The sequence below is a fragment of the Xiphophorus couchianus genome, chromosome 5, assembly GCF_001444195.1.
Source record: "Xiphophorus couchianus chromosome 5, X_couchianus-1.0, whole genome shotgun sequence".
In the NCBI taxonomy this organism is placed as follows: Eukaryota; Metazoa; Chordata; class Actinopteri; order Cyprinodontiformes; family Poeciliidae; genus Xiphophorus; species Xiphophorus couchianus.
In genome coordinates this window covers 25,749,931-25,769,847 of record NC_040232.1, presented here as the reverse complement: position 1 = coordinate 25,769,847, position 19,917 = coordinate 25,749,931, and the positions used below count along the sequence as shown (strand labels likewise).

The window sequence follows — 19,917 nt, the reverse complement described above, 5'->3', positions numbered from 1 at the left end:
CAGTTTGAATCAATTAATCAAGACTGCTCAGTCTGTGGGATTCTCAAGAAAACACAGTGAAATTCGCAACAAAATGTTATTGCTTGGTTACCAGAGCACACAGAAAAAGAAAAAAAAAAAAAACACTGAAAAATTACAAGTGTTCCAAATAATGTATTACTATTTTAGCGATAGTCATACTCGATGTAACGTAGAGAAAGTGAGATGAGCGGCGGATGACATGTTGATCAGAAACTGCTCAGATTCAGATGTCAAAATATAACAAACGATCTCATCCAAGTAGTTACAACCTTACATTTTGGTGTTTTACTTTATTACAATAAAATTTGAGCTAATTAGCCGATCTGAGATGAAAATGAAAACATAGCAAAAATTAGCTATGTTTTTAAGTTCGTTTAACTCTGTGTTAAATATTACTCAGGATTTGGTTGGCTCTGTTTAAAGAGAGGCATCATTTTACATACTGTTAAGTAAATACCCCAAAACAAAAACCATTAAGAATGCCTAACATTTAAATTTTTATTTGGCAGCACACAAAATTAAGAATTATTAGATTATCTTGTCTTTGCATTCAGTTTATGCTTCGGAACGGCTGTAAATGCGGAATTGGTGCCACCGTGCATCCACCCACTGTTTTGACAGTGGGAGTAGTGATTCCAGTGACTCCCATGGCACCCCACCTCCTCCACCACCTAAAGACTCCTGGGACTCACTCGGAAAGGGAACGGTCCATTTCCTGGTCTTTGCTCGCGCTGCCACCCTGTCGGGCTTAAGCTGTCACTCAAACATGGGACTGGGAATGGAACAAAACACACAAAGTACATTCCCTTATGGTAACTTTCAAGTTTTTTGTTTTTTTTCCCCCACAGTGCTTTTCCTCACTATAAGGGTATTGATGGCGGTTGGTGTGAAAGACACAATGACCTCATTTAGCCCACCTGTCTTGGGGTGGGGACACTTTCCTCCCTCTGCGTTCTCCACGGAGCACGAGATTGTGCCGATGGGTCTGAGAGATGACGGAAAATTGGCAGCTCACGAGGAAGACTTGCGAGGCATCCCAGCATGTGAAGCAGAGATTGGAAAGGGAGCTGTTGTAATTACAGACTGTGGAATAGATGTGGTACACATTAACCAAAATTGTTGAATCAACAAAAATTGCTTAGGATTTTTTTTATTTTTTTTGCCAAGGAGCTTTTCCAAAAAGCATTTCAATCTCTTTAGGCCTTCCACTGCTCAATATATTCCAATGCCTACATCAAGTTGCTAGCCAAGTGTTTGTCTCTTTGTTTTACCTTCCGAGAAGGATTTTTTTATTTATTTATTCTTTCCCACAAGAAAATAGCAGTTTAGTACGTTATTAAACATCGAGCGAAACCACACATAATATTAATATTAAACTCTTCTGCACTCTTTGCATTTCCTCCATCGCGTTTTATGTCGGACGATTCCTGAGGTTTATCCACAAATGTCTGGAATTAGATTCACTTCTGAATAAATTATGCTCTCCCTCTTGAAGATTTGAAGAATAACATCTCTTATTTGTTTAATGAAGATGTTCGCTGTCCTGTGTGCCCCTGTGTTTCTTTTTTTTCCCTTTTCTTGGTGGCTAAAATATTGCCTGTCAGATGAGGTTGCAGTCTCTCAGCAGGTCTCTATCCCATCTTGATGGATAAGTGGATTTTGTTTGATGGCAGTGTCAGGCGAGACCCAAATTTACAGTCCCCTAGACATGAGTCATACACGGCCCCCCAACGGTTCCAGTTATTACTATAGGATAGGAAGCCCCACTCAATCAAGTGCCACTCCATAAATAAAATAAGGTTGTGGCGGGGCAGCGTGCAGCTAATGGAGCAGCAACCTCCTGTTAAGCTTTTTCCCCTTTAGTATCAAAAGAAGCAGGAGAAGAAGAGAAGGAGGAGGTGGCAGGGTGAGGGGAGAGTAAAATATTTGGAAAAGTCAGAGCAGCAGGGGTAATTCTTCCTAATGCAGATTGATGAGAATCTAATCCACCTTAAGGTCAGCTCCAGCTTCAAAATGAGGCGGAAAGCAATTTTCAGCTGATGCGCGTCGGAGGCCCGTGCAGCTGGAGATGCGTGCTGCGCCGGCAGGAAAGCCGGGCGTCGGGGTTTGGGGGAGTGTGCCATTTTCCCCACTTGGTAAGAGGATGAGTCACCGCTTTATCTCAGCCACTGAGCTCATTCCAGCTACCAAACACTGACTCATAATGTGTGCCCATCTCATGCTAGACATAGCCACTAACCAATTTCCAATTATGCCTCCGTAGACGTATATTCATGCAAGTCTCACATTAATTGTGTTGAAAAAGAAACAAACAAACAAACAAAAAAAAAAAAAACGTATCTTCTAAAATCTCAATAATGCAGGAAACGTTTTGGCTACTCTTCTAGGAAATCTATTTTGTTTCACAGCAAATTGGTAAGAGTTACAGTGGCGCGCTGAAGAAGTGGAACTCTTAGACTCACTCCAGCTTTTTACCGCCGTGCACACAAACACTTGAGCCGGGGATGTTAATCCTGTTTACTCTTTCCTCCACAGGCAGCAAGGAAGCGCAAGATTTCTATACTGAGGGCCCAGGGGAAGAGCACTGAAGCAATAAGGGAACTCAATGAGTATCTGGAGCAGTGAGTTTTCATCCTCTTTATCTGCTCCAACTTTTATTTGAAGAAAAAATGAGTCTACTTTAAACAAAGGCAACAAATCCCCACGTTTATTAATGCTTTTTAGTTAGCATTGGCACGATTACGTTGAGTTAGTTGGAATGTGTACACTTTGTTTGAAAAGAGGAAGAACGTAATCCGTTTTTGCTCTTCCAGGTTTGTTGGAGACCAAGAGGCATGGCATGAGTTATCAGAGCTCTACATCAATGAACATGAGTAAGTATATTGAGTCTCTTTTTGGATATTTTAGGACTGGGTCATATGGCGGAAAAATGTATCACGAGAGCTATTGTACTCATTCTCTTCTTACTCTATCCTGATTGTTTTTTTTAAGCAGTTATGGGAAAATGTCTTAATTTTCCACAATCTTAATGGATACTAGCAACTTTGATGAGCTAGTTGGGCACCCAGCCCAAATCCTTCTAGACCAGGGCAGCAACATAAAACAGCTACTGCGCATGTTTTGCAACACCTTGTTGTGCAACAACGTTAGCTTGCCTAACTTGTTACTAGATAAGCTAGCAACCACTTTGTTACCAAAGAGTTAGTAAGTTAGTTGATGCCACCAACCTTTCTTAATTGGGTCATGAAAGGTTAAACTGCTAAAGCCTTTCATCTGCCTACATCATCCAGAATGCTGTGCGGCTTTGCATCGGAGTTCAGTGAAAGGATCTAAATTCTATCGGACATATTTTCTGTTTATCACGTGTCTTATCACAATAGATATCATTATTGTTTTAGCGCCCAGCTTTGGCGTTATTATGTACCGTTTTTCTCACAACCTAATTTTGTAAAATGCCTCTATTGAAAATGAAGCTGCAGAAATAGACAACTTATAATAGAAAGTTGTCTAGACGGACATTGTGAGTTGGAGATGTGGTTCATTCAGCTTCAAACATTGTGAAAAGTTTGGGTCAGCTTCAGGATAGAGTTAGATGACACTGCATTATCCACTGTCCTCTGATGTTCAGTGAACTAAAAATATATTTATACACCTTGAACATTTGCACATTTTTTTCACTTTATACCCACCAACTTTATTGGATTTTATTGGGATTTTTGTGATGAAACAACATAAAGTAGAGCATAATTATTAAGTGGAATGAAAATAATGTCCTGGCTTTGTATTCAGTGTAATTGGGTCTACCTGTCTACATTTACAAATGCTACAACAAGTGAAAAACTAACACTTGACATCAACCCAAAATACATCATTTCTACATTACAGCTTAATGCGTTTTTTGAGAATTAACTTGTAGAAGATGATTATAAATACATCACCACACCTGTCTTCTTTTTTTGTTTTTTCAACCATGTATCATTTTCTTTCCCTTTTACAATTATGTGCTACTTTGTGCCAATTTGTCATGGTATGAAATACTTTGGAGGTTTGTAGTTGTAACGTTACAAATTGTGTAAAAGTTCAAGGGAAGGAATGTGAATATTCCTGCAAGGCACCGTAGGCTTTATGTCTTTCTAATCAATTAGCAGATATGAATAGCCCCCATTCTTCCTGGTTAAGCTATTACTAACCTGTACAGTTACAACCCATTTAATATAATAGACCATACAAGCAGGGCATTTTCTCCAGATGGGTGATGTAAGGCACCATTAACAGTCTGTGAGCTATTTTTGCTTTTCCCTCAGGACAACTACTGTTTTTATTTTAAACCAAAGGTAAATGATATTAGAACCCAAGGTTCAATAAAATAAAAGGCACTTTGGGACATTCCAACACAGTAAAGAAATTTCAGTGTATAAAATAGTTATCTTGTTCTACTAAATTACTTTTTTCTAGCAAAATAAACTTGTTACATATACAATAAGGCAGAACCGTGTTGTATTTGGTATTTAAATAGCGCTTTGGATCCATCTGACAGCTTGATCTCTTGAGCGCTGCTGGATAGCCACAACATAACAGTCTGAGATGCCTAACTCAGCCAGGGGTCTGAATAGAGTTTTGTCCATGTTTGTCACATAAGAGTAATTTGATAGGATTTCAGTCTTAAGCCCCTCAAGACTCCCTGGCCTCCCACTGGTGAATATATGCATGCATTCAAGATGAATTTCCAGACAAACCAAAGACTCGTTTTAAACAACAACAAAAAAAACATGAAATAATTGGTGCCAGATTTGTCATATCTGAGATTGTTTGAAGGTTCAGAGGTTAGTGAAGCAGTGTCTGCTGTTTCATTAAGTCTTCTCTACAGCCATTTGTGTAGACACTTGTCTCTGTGGTTGCTCCGGTACAAAAGTAGTGGCAGCAGGAATGTGTTGCGCCGTCAGACAGCTACTTATTGGATATTTGGTGCTTTTGTCTGGGAGGCTTGATGGCTGTAGCGGCCAGAGGAAATCCAAGGGTGAGACCATTATCTCTTGGCTAATCCCAACACTTCTAATATCACACCATTCACTCCCACAGAGCCTTATCTACAGGCGTGTCAATTTCTTTTCATTCTTTTCTTTATTTTGGGTTACAAACTCCCTGTTTCCCCTCCTCCTCCTCTTCCGGCCGGTCGGGCATTATCACCAGGGTTTTCCTAGAGGGATGGAGCAGGAGAACACTTGCTGTGAAATTCCCAGGAGAAGGTGGCGTTGCTCGTCCTGCCTCCCTGAGCCGCCTGAGAGAGAAAACACGGGTTGTTATTGAATTGTGCAAGAAAAAAAAACACTGTCCTCCCCTCAATGTCCAACTCCCTGGGAGCTAATAATAAGCAAAGTGATGTGTGTTTGCATTGCTGCTGAAAGTGTTGCATCACAAACACACCACCTAAATAAGAATGACCAAGTTGTTAATATTTCAATGATATCTTGATGGGGTTTTGCTTTTTGCAAGTGTTAGTCCCAGGTTCTGGTTTTGAATGTGATATAGAATGTTAAGCTCATACCTAGGGCTGAAATGATTAATCAGATAAATCGTGATTAATTGTGATTAATCGATTATTGAAGTAATTGTCAACTAATTTAGTACTTGAGTAATCGTTAACTTGAGTATAAAGACTCTAAAACAGGGCCATTTGCTGAAATAACACACTCAGAGCAGTAATTAAACCAAAACTCTACAAAAAAACATACATTTTTCATGCAAGATATAAAAAAATCTTTTGTAAATATTGTTCTACACACAACTCCTAAAGTGTCATAGTTGAAATTTTGTAAAAACTAATGTTTTTCCTAGAGGGAAACCCTCTGGGGGGTAAAAACCAAAATCTCCCATTAAGCAGCTTTTCCTACCCAATCATCTATCAGTTGATGCAATAAGGTTAATTAATCTACAAATGACCAAATGTTCACTTAAAGGAATACCATGTTATTTGATTCTAGGTAATAAAATGTTTTTTTACATATATTTTTTAAAGGAACCAAATTGTTTTAGTATCTTTTAATATATTAATAATTTAGTTTTAAAAAAAAGAGAGGCTGAAAGGTAAAAGTGGTTAAATGAGAAATCTGCAGAATGTGCCAATTTGTTTATCCGATCACAATTACTAATAAAATAATCGTTAGTCGCAGCCTTACTCATAACCCAAAGGCTCCCCCCGCAAATGCATTTCGCCAAATCTAAATCAATTTCTGTCTTCTACGCTGCAAGAGTGTGGCGTTAAATACAGAGGGAAGCATTTGCTGGCGATTTTCTTAGACTCCAAAAGAAACAAAAACAAGTCCTGCAGCCTCTCGCATCATAGCGGCTACAACCTTATTTAAGGCAGCCCTGGTTAGGAGTTAGTTCAGGAACCCGTTTTAGGGTTGCAGCTTGGTAACGGTGGAGTTCAGACGGCTTAGACGGCGAGTACGTGGGGGTTAGGGTTCTGGATGTGGTACAAGATTCTGCTTGATGGCTGACGGGGTGAGCTCTGATGCAAGCCGCGGCCTCTGCACAAGCACATCTGAAAGTCTTTACGGAAAGGAAGTGGTAATTGTAAGCAGCCCCTCAACCCTTCAAGCCCTCTGATCTCCCGCTTCCACTCAACTCCTTCCCAATGTTTATTTCTTTCTGTGTCCCAAACCTTCCTTCCCTGGCTATTCTGCTAATCTTTCAACCGGTTAGAATGGAAGATGTTAAGCTGGCTGATAAGTTCTTCTTGTTCTCGCGTTCAGCATTTCAGTCACGGTTCTCTTCACATCCCAACATTTGCCTTCATTCTTCAAACACAGTGGAAGATATTTGATGGAAGATATGTTAGTTTGAAGTCAAGTGAAGTGAGGTCTAACTCAAAAAATGTGTAAACAAAAATTACACAAACTATATTCAGTATTTTGAAGTTTGACTTGATTTCTGTGTAAATCCCTGCATAGAAAGGCGCTTTTTTCCTTTCACATAGTAGCTTGTCTGCATTGCTTACTGCACAAAAGTGTATTCTTGTTTAGTTAATTATTTAATATTATTATTATTATTATTATTCGACAGTCCATCCAGGATTTTGATTATTTTGCAATCAAAATAAAAAATTTTGTGGTGCTACTTCAGAAATATTTGCAAGAAATTTTGCAATAGTTTTTTCCTCATTAAACCTCTTCCAAAATCTAAATGTAGAAGAACAAATATGAAAAAAAAGCAGACGGATTGTAATCTCAAACATTTTCATTCTTTAAAGCACTTAAGAAGATACGTTTTTGTTAGTTACCATATCTGTCTTACCAAGTTGCATGCAGACATCTTCATTGCGTTGTTTCACTTTAGGCAGTTAAGGCTAGCGGTATCTCGCTGGTAACGTACCCTTGCTAGCTAGCTAGCTTTTTTGACATCCATCATGGGTATGTGGAAATTTATCACCACTTGGCTGGACGACATTCCTGCATTTCTGTGGCGATATTTCTCTTAAATTCCTCCGACAACAGTCTTAAAAAGGTCTTAAATTTGAGTTTGTGCAGCCTGCAGAAATCCTGCTACTACTTGACATCTACGAAGGTTGAGGCAGCAGTGTAGTAGAAAAAATTATGCCCCCTGTAGGTTTTTTTAACTGTTTTTTTTGTTGTTTAAAATTTCAATAAACTCAATTATGTATTGGTGTAAAAAAAAAAAAAAAAACATCAACAGAGGGATCTGGTGGTATTAAGTCATATTCTGCGATTGTGGAACCGTGACTGAAAGAGTTGCATTAACAGAATTTTGCTAACTTACAATCTATGGTTTTGTAAAACTTTGAACTGCTTTTACCAATTTTGCTTTAGGAACAATAATATAAAATCTAATGCATCACTAATAATCTGTCTTTAAGCCATCCTCTGGGTGTTGATTGGGACCAGAGCAGAGTTCAGGATGCATGTGTGAAAGAGGAATTACTAAAACAGAGTGTTCATATTCTTTTAAAACAAATAAAAATTGATTACAGGGTTGCCATTTAAGTTACCTAGGCTACCATTACCAAAAAAGCATTTTCTATGAAGTCTAGAGAATGTAGATCCTGATTTTTAGCTTTAAAACTCAATGGAATAAAATGGAACACCTTTGCTGTGCTGTTAAATCTTCCTGGTTTTTGTAGAAAGTGTTGCTCTCCTGGAAGAGTTTCCTGTTATGTTTCTGTGCTGCTTCTAACTTTTTTATGAGACATTTTTAAACACCTCACTAACCCTGGAAAAAAAAAAAGCTAATTTTCAGTCTTATTTCCCCAGTAACAGTATCCACATCAGAGTTTGTCATTGGTCAGCTCTAATCAAACTGAAAACTGACTGACTCGGATCAACAGCAGAATTTTCAGTCCATCTCTCAATTATCCTAATGGTTTTTGGAAAAGGAAAACTTTGTTTTAAGAGCGGAAACTGCTGTAGATTAGTGTGAGAACAACAGTTTGGATGCGTGTTGCTAAGCAGTGCTGTCATATGCCTATTAGTGTTTCTGCTTTACCTGTGGTGCTGAACTGAGGAAGTACAAAAGTACAAAAACTAAAACGCACTAAAACTAAACGCACATCTAAGAGTTATCCCCAGTGTCCTCAAGGGAGAGCGAGAAATCACAGTAGATGGTATGGAAAAGAAGAGCCTGAGTACCCTCTGCCCTGATCCTGTAAATATGTTGTATGTCGTTACTTGGAAACAGATTGAAATCTCGTGTGATGGCTAAGATTTAAATCCTGAAACTTATTGGTGAGTTTCAAAATGCATTTCAAGGTTGGTGGGCAAGCTAACGGATGACTCATCCTGAGCTGAATCTATTGACTTACTGTTTGCCTCGTCATTTCCACAGCTATGGAAAAGCTGCGTTTTGTCTGGAAGAGCTGATGATGACCAATCCTCACAATCACTTGTACTGTGAACAGTATGCAGAGGTGAGTTCATCATCAACCTTGAGGGCAGGCTGCGGAGTTAATGCTGAGATCCCTCTTTTAATAAGAAGGGAAAGATTATTACTGTCTTTTTGAAGTGAGGTTATGTTAAAATGTTATAAACGGTAAATATCCTATGCTGTCGGCATTTTCATGTAGTTTATGTCCAGATTTAGTTTCAGAGCGTTAAGCTAACGGCTATTCTCTGTCAGGAGAAGCCAAAATGATCTTCCGCCATCTTAACATGACTCCAATGTCAAAAAGGTCACACTTTTTATGTACATGCCATTTCATGGGCCTTTTTGCTGTCTTTATCTTGTGTTGTGTTTGGATGAACTGCTCTAATCCTTTTGGAGCAGGAGTTAATTTTGCTGCTTTGGTCCTCGCTCTTCTTGGCTTCAGTCTAACTAATTTGGATGTATGCTAACTAAAGATACGAAGAGAGTCACTGCAAGTACGATAGTAACTGCTTGCAACTTTTAGCACAACCTCACTTCAAAATCTGCCCACTTAATTGCATCTGTGATGTGAATAAGAAACCCAAATAATTTCTCTTTTAAAGGGCATGACCACTCAATGTCATTGGGAACATACTGTAGACTCATTAAAGCAGATGTGTTTACTCAAGGTGGTCATGTCTTGCTTGTTCAGATGTCATGCTGTCATTGCTTAAGTTGCCCTTTAGCAAAAGCCTTGCTTTAATGTCTTCTCTCACAGGTGAAGTACACACAGGGGGGGATGGAAAACCTGGAGCTGGCCAGAAAATATTTTGCCCAGGCACTGAGATTAAACAACCGGAACATGAGGGCCTTGTTTGGCCTGTACATGGTGAGTACTGCCTTGCTTTAAAGAAAAGCAACACAAGGAGAGAGGGAAAGGGGGGGGAGGGGAAAGAACAGCAGGACCATTTTAGCAACCCTGCGGTTTGTCAAGGTTAAGGTTGGCCACAGTGGGAGTTAAGTAAGACCGCGTGTGTATGTGTTTTTGTGGGGGGAAAACAGAAGGGGCTCTCAGACAGGTCATCTCGCTGCTGACTCAGACGTTGAACCCCACTGCTGGAAAAGTCTCCCCCTTTGCAGGGCTTTATTTAACCAAAGTCTTGTATTAGCAATGCTTCATGTTCTACTTAGAAAAAGTAGAGACAAGTAGTAGAAAAAATATATATCAGCGAGAACAGTCTGACCTCAGCAGTTATTTTGTCAATGGCAAATTATCCAATCAGTGCTGATTTGATTGCAGCCTGGGTTGAATCTGCCTTCCATCTGTGCATTTGTTTAAACAGGATGTTGTCAGCTATGGCCAGTAAAATACATGTAAGAGAGATGTGACATAAAAACACAAATAAAGCATTGCTGAGAATAAAGGTTTCAGAAGGGAAGAAGGAAACTCTAGTGTTTTCACCTTTCTCCAGTGGGAGTTTTCCTGCAGCCTAAACACCACAGAGCAGCCAACACCTTGTCAAACCTCACCGAGTTGGTGGCAGCAAATCCACAAGGTTCTGTTTCAAGACATTTGTCTATGCTGCCCTTAGGTATGGTCAGGTTAAAGATGTACAGCAATGCAGTAGTCAGTGTTCTGTAAAAGTCTGATGGGCCAAATGTGGTGTTTGGTCAGATTACCAGCTAATATTAAAGCATCTAAGCATAGTTTGCTTCTAAAACATCTATCAAAAACTGGTTGCCCTCCTATGGTCGGTTAATTCCAACGTGGTAGTCTGATAGGATGGCATCTGTCCAATAAATCCACAACTAGTCAACCGCTAGTGAAAATATAACAAAGTGAAAGCGACTAGGAACAACGGCCAGTAATCCAGGAAGGTAGATCACAGAGCAAAGAATGCAAAGCCACATAGTGTGGAGAAGTTGTTTCCGGCGGAGTCAATAAACTTCTTGAGGCCTTTAGATTAGCTCAAGTAAAGTGAGTCGAGACCTTCCAGGTTAGGTTTCCCTTCAGGGAGCAGGTACATGCGGGTTGGTGTGATTTGGTATGCCATTTTATCTATTGCCAGTGTTAAAGAGACCCACACAACCAACCCGGGTCCCCTTCAGTTATAGATGTATGATAATGGTACATTAGGGGGAAGCTACTGGCATCACCCAACATAATCTATTGATTGATAAGCAAGAGTTGGGGTCAAACCCATTGATGCAGTGAAAGGAACTCTTAACGCATCAGCAAACCAAGACGTTTTGTTCTGTTTCATGGTGATGATTTTGTGGAAACAGGTTGGGGGACCCTAACCGTGACCTGTTGCCGATGTCCACAAATCAGTCAATGAAGACATGAAGGGCCAAGTTTGGTGTGGAAGAACCAATGACCTTTGGGATGGATTTAAGCGGAGGCTGCAAGCTAGTCCTTGCCATCCAACATTAGTGTTTGGCCTCACTTATGCACTTCAGGAAAAACAAAAGGTCTAAATTCCCATAAACACATCCCTGGGGCTAGAGGAAGACCTTCACAGTGTAAACTATTACAGTAAGGAGCAGGTTTTATTGAACTGTAGGGATTAAGAATGGGAATGTCACTTAAAGATGTGTGTGTAAAGACAGACAAAAGAATACTTTTGTAATATAGTGCAAAAGTATTCATTATATTGCAATATAGTATTTAAGCCGCATATTTCACAATATCAAACATGCGGCTTGGGCTCCAACCATTCGTCACGCAGTGAAAACTTCCCTAATGAAAAGTGTTATTAGTAGGGCTACACATTATTAGGTAAATGTGCAAAATGCAGTACTTGAATAATATCGACTTAATATTGTTATGATAATAAACTTAATAGCCAGCTGTTCTGGCTATTAAAACCAATTTTCAGTCCCTAGCTATGCTTTTTAGTTTCCTGATCAAACATAAAATTGGATGATTCCAGGCATCTTAGCCCATTTCTCAGGAAATGTTCACATCTGATATAGAAATTTGTTTGTCTGAGTGGTTTTTCCCCCTTTGGAAATTGTAATTGTCACTTTTTGTTTTAGTCTTGACAGGTGCAGGCAGTTCAGTGAAAGGGCAGAAAACTTTCACCATCCCAAACCCTGTGAGTCAGTGTGACAGTGGACTTGGTAGCACTGACCACAGTTGGCTTGCGGTCGAGTTACTGACAACACATGCACGGGGATTCCCCTCCATAATGGAGCGTGCTGTTATTCAGGGGTAGCCTGTCAGGGTTGACATCATCCAAACTGAGGTTTCTATTGAGTTGAAAAATAGAAACAAAGAAAAGGCATATTGAAAAAAAAAAAAAAAAAAATACAGAAGCCAAACCAAATTTTTTTCCTCAAAACATCAGGGCCAGGTTGATTGGTATGTAGTTAAGGTTTCAGCACAGTGGAAGAGAGAGCTTTGAAGTGCGGGCCGACTAAGTCTTCTGGGGTTTGCTGTGTGGAGATGATGGCAGGAACATGGGAAAGACATGGGATTTGTGGTTCAGAGGGGAGCTGTCGAGGCAGGCACAGACTGTGATTCACAAGGCACTCTACTCAATGTGCAATAGGCGATTCTTTTTTCTTCTTCCTTTTTTTTAACATACAAGTCCTTTCATCACCGAGAATCAATGGTGTTGGAGAAATTAGATCCTGTTAAGTGACAATTTGCGTATGAAGCATTAAAAGCACTCACTTTTTCCTCCCCATAAATGATTCCCCCTGTGTCATCAGCCTGGGTCTGTTTTTTTCTCTTCATTCTGCCACAATGACTAGTGGAGTGGTGGATGGTAAGAGTGGTTGCACATTCATCTCAATTACCATTTTTTTATTGCTGTTTCAAGTTTTGATAGTAGAACACTTCTTCCCCTGTTCTCTCCTTCACGACTTCCTCCCTTTTTCTGTTTTTTCTCGCAGTCTGCAAGTCACATCGCTGCCAGTCCCAAAGTCAGCGCCAAGGTGAAGAAGGACAATATCAAATATGCGGCTTGGGCTGCTGCTCAGATAAATCGAGCCTACAAGGTGAGAGGATCGAGACATACTCGAACAATGCATCTGTCGTATTCCGCTGCTTTATTGGCTACAGAAAGCCGTGCTTTCCATATGACTCTTCAGTCCCCCACACACCAATTGAAAAAACAAAACAGTTTCATCTGTTGTATTTTAACTTTCTCTGGATATTTGCGCACACCAATAAAGGGGTAGTCATTCTGAAAACCCCTTTATTTGCATAAAATTGGAAAGAAATTCACTGCCAGAGGACCCCAAAAAGGCACAGTCTGCTTCCCTGGCTTTCATTTGCAATGCTGTTATACATTGCAGCATGGCAATGTATAACAGCAATGTTGCTGTTAAACATTGCCAGGGTGTGGCTTTCACGCCGTCTGGGCCCATTTACTCTTTTTGTGTTAAGTTAAGGTTGTAGCGTCTTCAAAGAAACATGTTATCTTCAGGAACGAGCTTCTTATATAGCCATAATCTGATCTCGGCGAATAATTACATTGAACTGTGAAGAATTTCAGACTTGTACTGCAAGACATGAAGTTATCGTTGACTGAAAAAGTCAAAAACAAGTGAAGCAATAAAGATTATAGTTGTCACAATGTCAGTATGATGTTCTTTGTATTTTACAATCTATTGTAATATTTCAGGGTGTCCAGGCATTCTTCAACAGACTTAAATGCCAACAGACCCCAGAAGATTTCACAATTTTTGCTCTGCTTGACTATAATGCAACCTGAATTTATAGTCATTTAGGTCTTAAATTTCATTCAAGGTGGCATTAATAAGGTCTTAAATATGACATGCTGAAATCCACAGATGCTTACAAGATGCTCACATTGAACAAAATTCTGAAGGTCACAGTTTAATGAAAGTACAGATGAGAAAGAGGAAAGAAGAATCTGTGCACATATTGCTCCTGATATCGTCATCCCAATATTTCCCAATACTATCACTATCACAAGATTATCTAAAATGGTGCACCTCTTCAAGTGATTCACTTTTAGGTGACTCACTGTGATTCTGAAGAAAGGCAGTGTATTTATTTCACTGTACTTTAAAGCTACTTTATACGGAAATACGTTGATTTTAGTAACTTGCAATGAAGCATTGTGTTGGGTCAACTGATGATAAAAACCGAAAAACGAAAGAAATGTCTGAAAAAGCCTTTTGATTTTACTTCTTTGCTTTAAAAAATGTTTTGAGCTCATAAGTTTGTCTTAACGTTTTTAAAGCATTCTTTAGTCTGTCCATTTTATCTCGTTTAATGCGACCAAAAGCAAAGGTCTTTGTAAAGCAAACCTAAGTTAGAGGAGCCCATCTGAAAGTGTTCAGAGGAGTTGGTCAGTAGCATAACCAGTAGTCCAGCACATGTTTCCCTGCTTAAATATTTTCTTTACTGTCTTGTGTGTTTGGGAGAAGCTTCGCCCACAGAGACGGAGCACATCTGGGTTCAGTGATGTTGGCTGCTTGGAACCAAACGGCCTGGCATGTTTCTAATGTTTGTTTATTATTAAGAAAGATGACTCTAAACTAGCGCATTCATTTTGTGCACAAACATTTAGATAAAAACAGCAACAAATATATTAGATTGGTGTGTTTAAAAGGACTTTTAAAGGGTTTTAGTGGCTGAGCGACTTTCTCTTTTGAATTAATATGAAAGTTGGCTTTAGAGTAACAACAGTTAGATGCCTTATTCACTAAACTACCATCACGTTCCTCCTTTTTAGTGTTTTGCAAAAGTGTCCGTCATTCATATCTGTAAATACAATCCAGTAGCTACGGTTGATTGTTAGTCAAAGGTATATATGCATGTAAATTCTCAGCATAAATAACCCTCAAAGGTTTACCAGAGCATTAGTAAACAAGGAGCATCACAGAGACAAAAGATTGCACATTTAGTGTTAATGTGTTAATTTTATATACAAGACTGCCCAGGTATGCAATAGTCTGTATTAGTTTCTTGCATATAATCCCAATAAAATACTTTGAAGTTTTTGGTTCTCTATTCGCATCTCTATCATCAATGTCGGAGCAGGACACCCCTAGTTACAATGTGACGATATATAAAAACGTTTTGCTTTCCTCGGCGTTCTTTTCCAACGACCTGAAAAGTTTTAAGCGTCAGCGTAGTTGTGTGTATCCGTGTTATTATGCCTTGCAGCAAACTTCCATGTTCCCCCCCCACTTTTTTCTTCTTTTTTTTTTTTTTTACCCCCCTCCCACCCACGTTAAACAGGCTAAATAATAAGGTGTGAGGTTCTGCCCTTCATTCCGTCTGTCCTTCCTCCAGTTTAATAACTTCTGAGCCTTTCTAAGGTAGCGGAGACGCCAGGCCTCCGTCAGACAGCTGCAGGCTGCTGCGCTCTTTGTGCTGGCTGATTTATGGCCCCTTTAAAGTGTTGTTCGTGTCAGTTGTCCGGTTTTATTACACTCCGGTACCTGGTGATTGTCATACCTCAGCGTTGGGGTCGGGCAGGTGGGCGCGAGACGTTGACGAGAGTTCATGGCCGACTGAGGTACCGACATCTGAAAGACCTGGAGATGTCGGGTTTGTTTCGGGGGAGTGGGGGTCCTCGGCTGCACTACATGGGTTGGCCTCGTGCCCCGACTCTCCAAACAAATTCTCTGATTAGCTCCACTGTCACGAACTACAGGCTCCCACTGCCTCATGGCTCTATTATCAGATGCTCTAAATAGATGTGAAGCTGTCTGGTCTGCTCCTTCTGTTGGAGAGGAGGGCAGAAGTTAATGTGGTGGTCTCACCTCAGGCTGAGGAGATAATTGACTACGAGGCCTGGGCTAATGGTGCATTAGGCAGCAAAGCAATTAAATGTGCTGATCATTGCAGCTACACCATCTCAACACACACACACACATATAAATATATATATATACAAGCACACAATAAATCTAGATGAATGAGTCACTGTTGGAAATTACGTAGCCAATTTTATACCTTCGCCAACTGCCCTGTCTAAGTTTGGCAAAAAGGGAAGGAAAAAGTTCTAGCATGGAAATAGCAGTATGGGCTAGGTTTAGGTTACAGTTACTTCCTGTTTGTGGACTCTTGAGCAATGCCAAACGTAGAATGAGTAAACGTGTCAATTCAATAAAAGCCGTGCTTTTTATTTTTTTTAAAAAAGAGTAAGCAGGGTTTTTCTACACTGCTTCAAAAGGACAACATGTAGAAGTTGCTTGTAGTTTGGTTAACTGCACGTCTTGGAAGTTGAGGGGCGGTTTTTTATCATCTTGCATTGATTAGACATGGGCCAGTGTGAGATTCTCACCATATAAAAACTAACCTTGTAAGTGAGGGAAAAGTGAAGACAGCTCACTTACGTTATGCAGCAACGAATGAAGGACAACTTTACCGTTCATAGAGCTGGAGAAAACTCCCATCACTCCAGAACTTTCTCTGTCGTCCCATTAAAGGACTTAAATCTACAGGAGCAGTATGACTGAAAATGTAATATTTAGTGATGCACCAGCGTGAACATTTCTGCCGATATCATTATTCAATATTAACATTGGCTTTACAGCCAATATCCAAAACCTACTGATATTGCATAAACCTACTCTTTTGACACATGAAAAAATTACCATACCTCCGACATTGCTTCTCTGCTTCAGTTGGAAATAAACATTGCGTATTATTTTCAGCCCAGTTTTGCTTATGGGACCGATCAAAAAATAGCATATCTTAGTCCTTATTTACTATTAATGCTATTAATATATCATACACCTCTAATCATAAAATAAATCCACACTGATTATGTAATTACTAAATAAACACAGTATACACACAAGTGTTTTACCTAATGTAATTTACATGAATACAAACATTGTTTTCAATATCGGCCCAGTTTTACTTATCAGGCCGATAACGATATGTTAAAAAAAGGACTAAAATCATCCGATACTGATGTCATTGCCGATATATTGTGTGTCCCTTCATAAAATCAGGAAAATTATGGACAACCCTGAGCATCCTTTTCATAAGGCTGTTTTTACAATTGCAGAGTTTCTTCAGTCAGAGACTTCTTCTGACTTGCTGTAATACTGACTGCTAGAGGAGATTCTACCTGCTCACAGGAGTCAGCATCTACAAACAACTCTTTGAAGAAAGTTGTCTGATATGTTGTTACAGCAACATCTAACTTCCCTTTTGGATTAATAAAGCATTTTTAAGTTAGATGGGTATGGATGCCCTGGGTGTGGTCTCTTTAGCTGCCCATCTGTTGCTCTTGAGTATCTGCAGTTTAGAACAAAACCTTACAATGGAGCCAAAGACCCGTGTATTATCACCAATCTCGAAGTACGTCTGCACTTCAGATCACTTCAAACTTTGAAAACTTTTAGAACCTGTTTTTATGTTTTGACACGGATTCTGATGTCTTATCTCCCATTTGCTTTGAATTTGGACTCCAGACAGAGTTGCTTACTGCAACCAGGGGACTCTCTGGAGGAAAGCTGTTCAACTGAACGTATTGTCGACGTCACTGATTTTGTTCATTGTCGCAGCAGCCTGTAGGCCCGGCCTTACCTCAACACGTTGCCCTGAATGATTGCGTAAGAGGTTTGATTGGACGAATTTGTTCCATTTCTGGCTCCTCGCCTACAGTTAAGGAAGTCATCTTTCCTTGACGTATTTTGGAAGTGGCTGCCTTGCCCGCTGCAGAACTAAATTAGGTAGAAAGATTGTGTGTCTGGGTGTGTACGCTTGAGTTGTCTCATACACGGTTGTGGTTATGATTCGCAGCACTTCCTGTGAAACAGTCTGGACATGGCATAGACATCAGCGTCGGGGGGTGTGTGTTATGTGCTCCTGCTCCAGAGGCCATGGAAGTGGACTCATACTAGACTCCTGTCTCCAAGCACTCTTGGATCAAAAATCCAATGCACAACATTTGAACAAAAACTCTTTAATTAGAGGTGATTTCTTACTTTGCATGACCTATTTGCCAACTCTAAAGACTCTAGAGCTGATTATTTCAGCTTCTAGGTCTGAAACTGGAATTAGGATGTTTTCAATGGATGAGCCATCTGTGAAGCCTTATTAAAGTGTCTGGTTTAAGGCTGTGACTAATGACTGTTTTAGTGATCTATTCAATTATTCTGAAGATTAATCGATTAATCGGATTTTAAAAATTGGCGCATTTTGAAGATTTTTTATTTCCCTACTTCAGCCTTTTTACACAATATTAGAAATATCCTAAAAGATGCAAATAAGAATATAATGAAATTATTTTTGGAATATTGAAATAAAAAAGGATTGCCTAAAATGCAATATAATAGCAATTCTGTAGTGTACACTTGTTCACTTGCAGCGCAGAACACATCTGTAGCTAAAGAAATACTGCCTTACTAATCTGTTTATATTTTCATTAATAACTGGACAGCAAAAAGTTCTTAATAGTTTTTTTTCCTTTCATTTATTTTTATTTTTTTTTTTACAAAATTAGAAGCAGGTGAAGCTAAAGCTGTACTAAAACTAAAACAGATTTACAAACAAAGGTTTTTCTTTAAATGCAAAGAATATATATTTTTGTACACCTTTGGCATAATTACTACTATGAGGATGTTGTTCTTTCAGCAAATGTCCTTTTTTAGAGTTTGTATACTCCAGTTGACAATTAATCGATTACTAAATTGGTTGATGATTAATCACGGTTTGTTCAATTAATCACTTGAGCCCTAAACTGGTTGCATTTTAAGCCTCATACATAATGAGTAGACTTAATTATTGCTCTGAGTGGTGTGTTCTTTCAGCAAAGGCACTTTTTCCATGTCTATATACTCCAGTTAACAATTAATCAATTACTAAATTAGTCGACGATTAATTCAGTAATGGATTAATCACTGTTTACTCGATTAATCATTTCAGTCCTGGTCTGGTTTTATATTACTTAAACCTAATAGGTAATGTTTGTTTTTTTTCCCTCTCTCTCTCCTTCCTTCGCAGCTGGCTGGTCGAGGCAATAAGGAGAACAAATGCTCCATAAAGGCAGTGGAGGAGATGCTGGAGTCCATGCAGATCACCATGTCATAGGTCTCCTGATTTCACGTTTCCTTTTTGTTCTGTTAAGTCGGAGCAACATGGCAGCTCAAACGTCCTTGCAATTTGACCATTCATTCATCGACAAGTGTTTTTTTTTTTGTTGCTACCACCTTTAGATTTATTTTTTTCTGTCATTATTTGATTTTTAACAGAAAATGGAAGACACTGTCAATAACTCTAACTTAAGTAAACCGTGCTGTAGATAGTTACCCAGCTTGGATCATGCAGCCCCCTGATTCACCCCAGTTTCTAGCAGGTATGAACTGTTTTCACTTAGTACTACATCAACATTAATATCCATACAGTGTGACCAGAACGCATTGGCTGTACAATACATGCTATTTATGATCCCGTATGCTCATTCTCACAATTATCTGTAAAATAAACTAATAAACTTTTTTTTTTCCAAAGTGGAACAAACAACAGATCTGAATCTGATTTTTTGTAAATTTCTGAATTGAAACTGATGTCCAGATGCAAAAAAAAAAAAAAAAAGCTGGGCTGTTTACCTGCAGACCAATATAAAAACCCAACAATGTTAGTATTTTGTGCGCTAATGTTCAAAGTATAGTAAATAACAGGAAAAATAAAGAAATTTAACCAGAAAAATAATGGAATTCTGAAATGGAAAATATGGAGGAACTCCAAGACCAGAACGTCTGTCTCTTGCAGAAGGTTAACTACAGGTTTGTTTGGCCTGAGATGGCAGCTGACTCAACTGCAGGAAGCTGAAAAAATGTTGACATTCGTCAATGCAGACCTCCAAAAATATGCTGACAATGATTAATGGAGGAAAAAGTTTATTGATGAATCTGGGAAGAATCCTGACAGACGGAGGAAGGGATGCATCGTAAAGCCTTCTGAGGCGGGCCTGCTTCCCTTATCCGGTTCAGGCTTTACGAATTGAGCCTGAACCAGATAATAATCTGGAGTTGTTCACCCATGCAGGATCAACTTTTACTTCCATCCATCCATCCATCCATCTTCTTCCG

At 39.3% G+C, this 19,917-nt stretch overlaps 1 protein-coding gene across 1 annotated transcript in view; it reads left to right on the top strand.

Moving 5' to 3' along the window:
- The window catches only part of emc2 (ER membrane protein complex subunit 2), a 30,986-nt gene extending 11,636 nt beyond the window's left edge, over positions 1 to 19,350 (top strand). Inside the window, exons 6-11 of the mRNA XM_028018823.1 lie at positions 2,557 to 2,642; positions 2,835 to 2,894; positions 8,863 to 8,944; positions 9,659 to 9,769; positions 12,781 to 12,885; positions 18,830 to 19,350. Coding sequence (XP_027874624.1) covers positions 2,557 to 2,642; positions 2,835 to 2,894; positions 8,863 to 8,944; positions 9,659 to 9,769; positions 12,781 to 12,885; positions 18,830 to 18,916 — 531 coding nt within the window. The 3' untranslated portion in view covers positions 18,917 to 19,350. The remainder of the gene's footprint in view (positions 1 to 2,556; positions 2,643 to 2,834; positions 2,895 to 8,862; positions 8,945 to 9,658; positions 9,770 to 12,780; positions 12,886 to 18,829) is intronic.
- Positions 19,351 to 19,917: the final 567 nt, after the last annotated feature.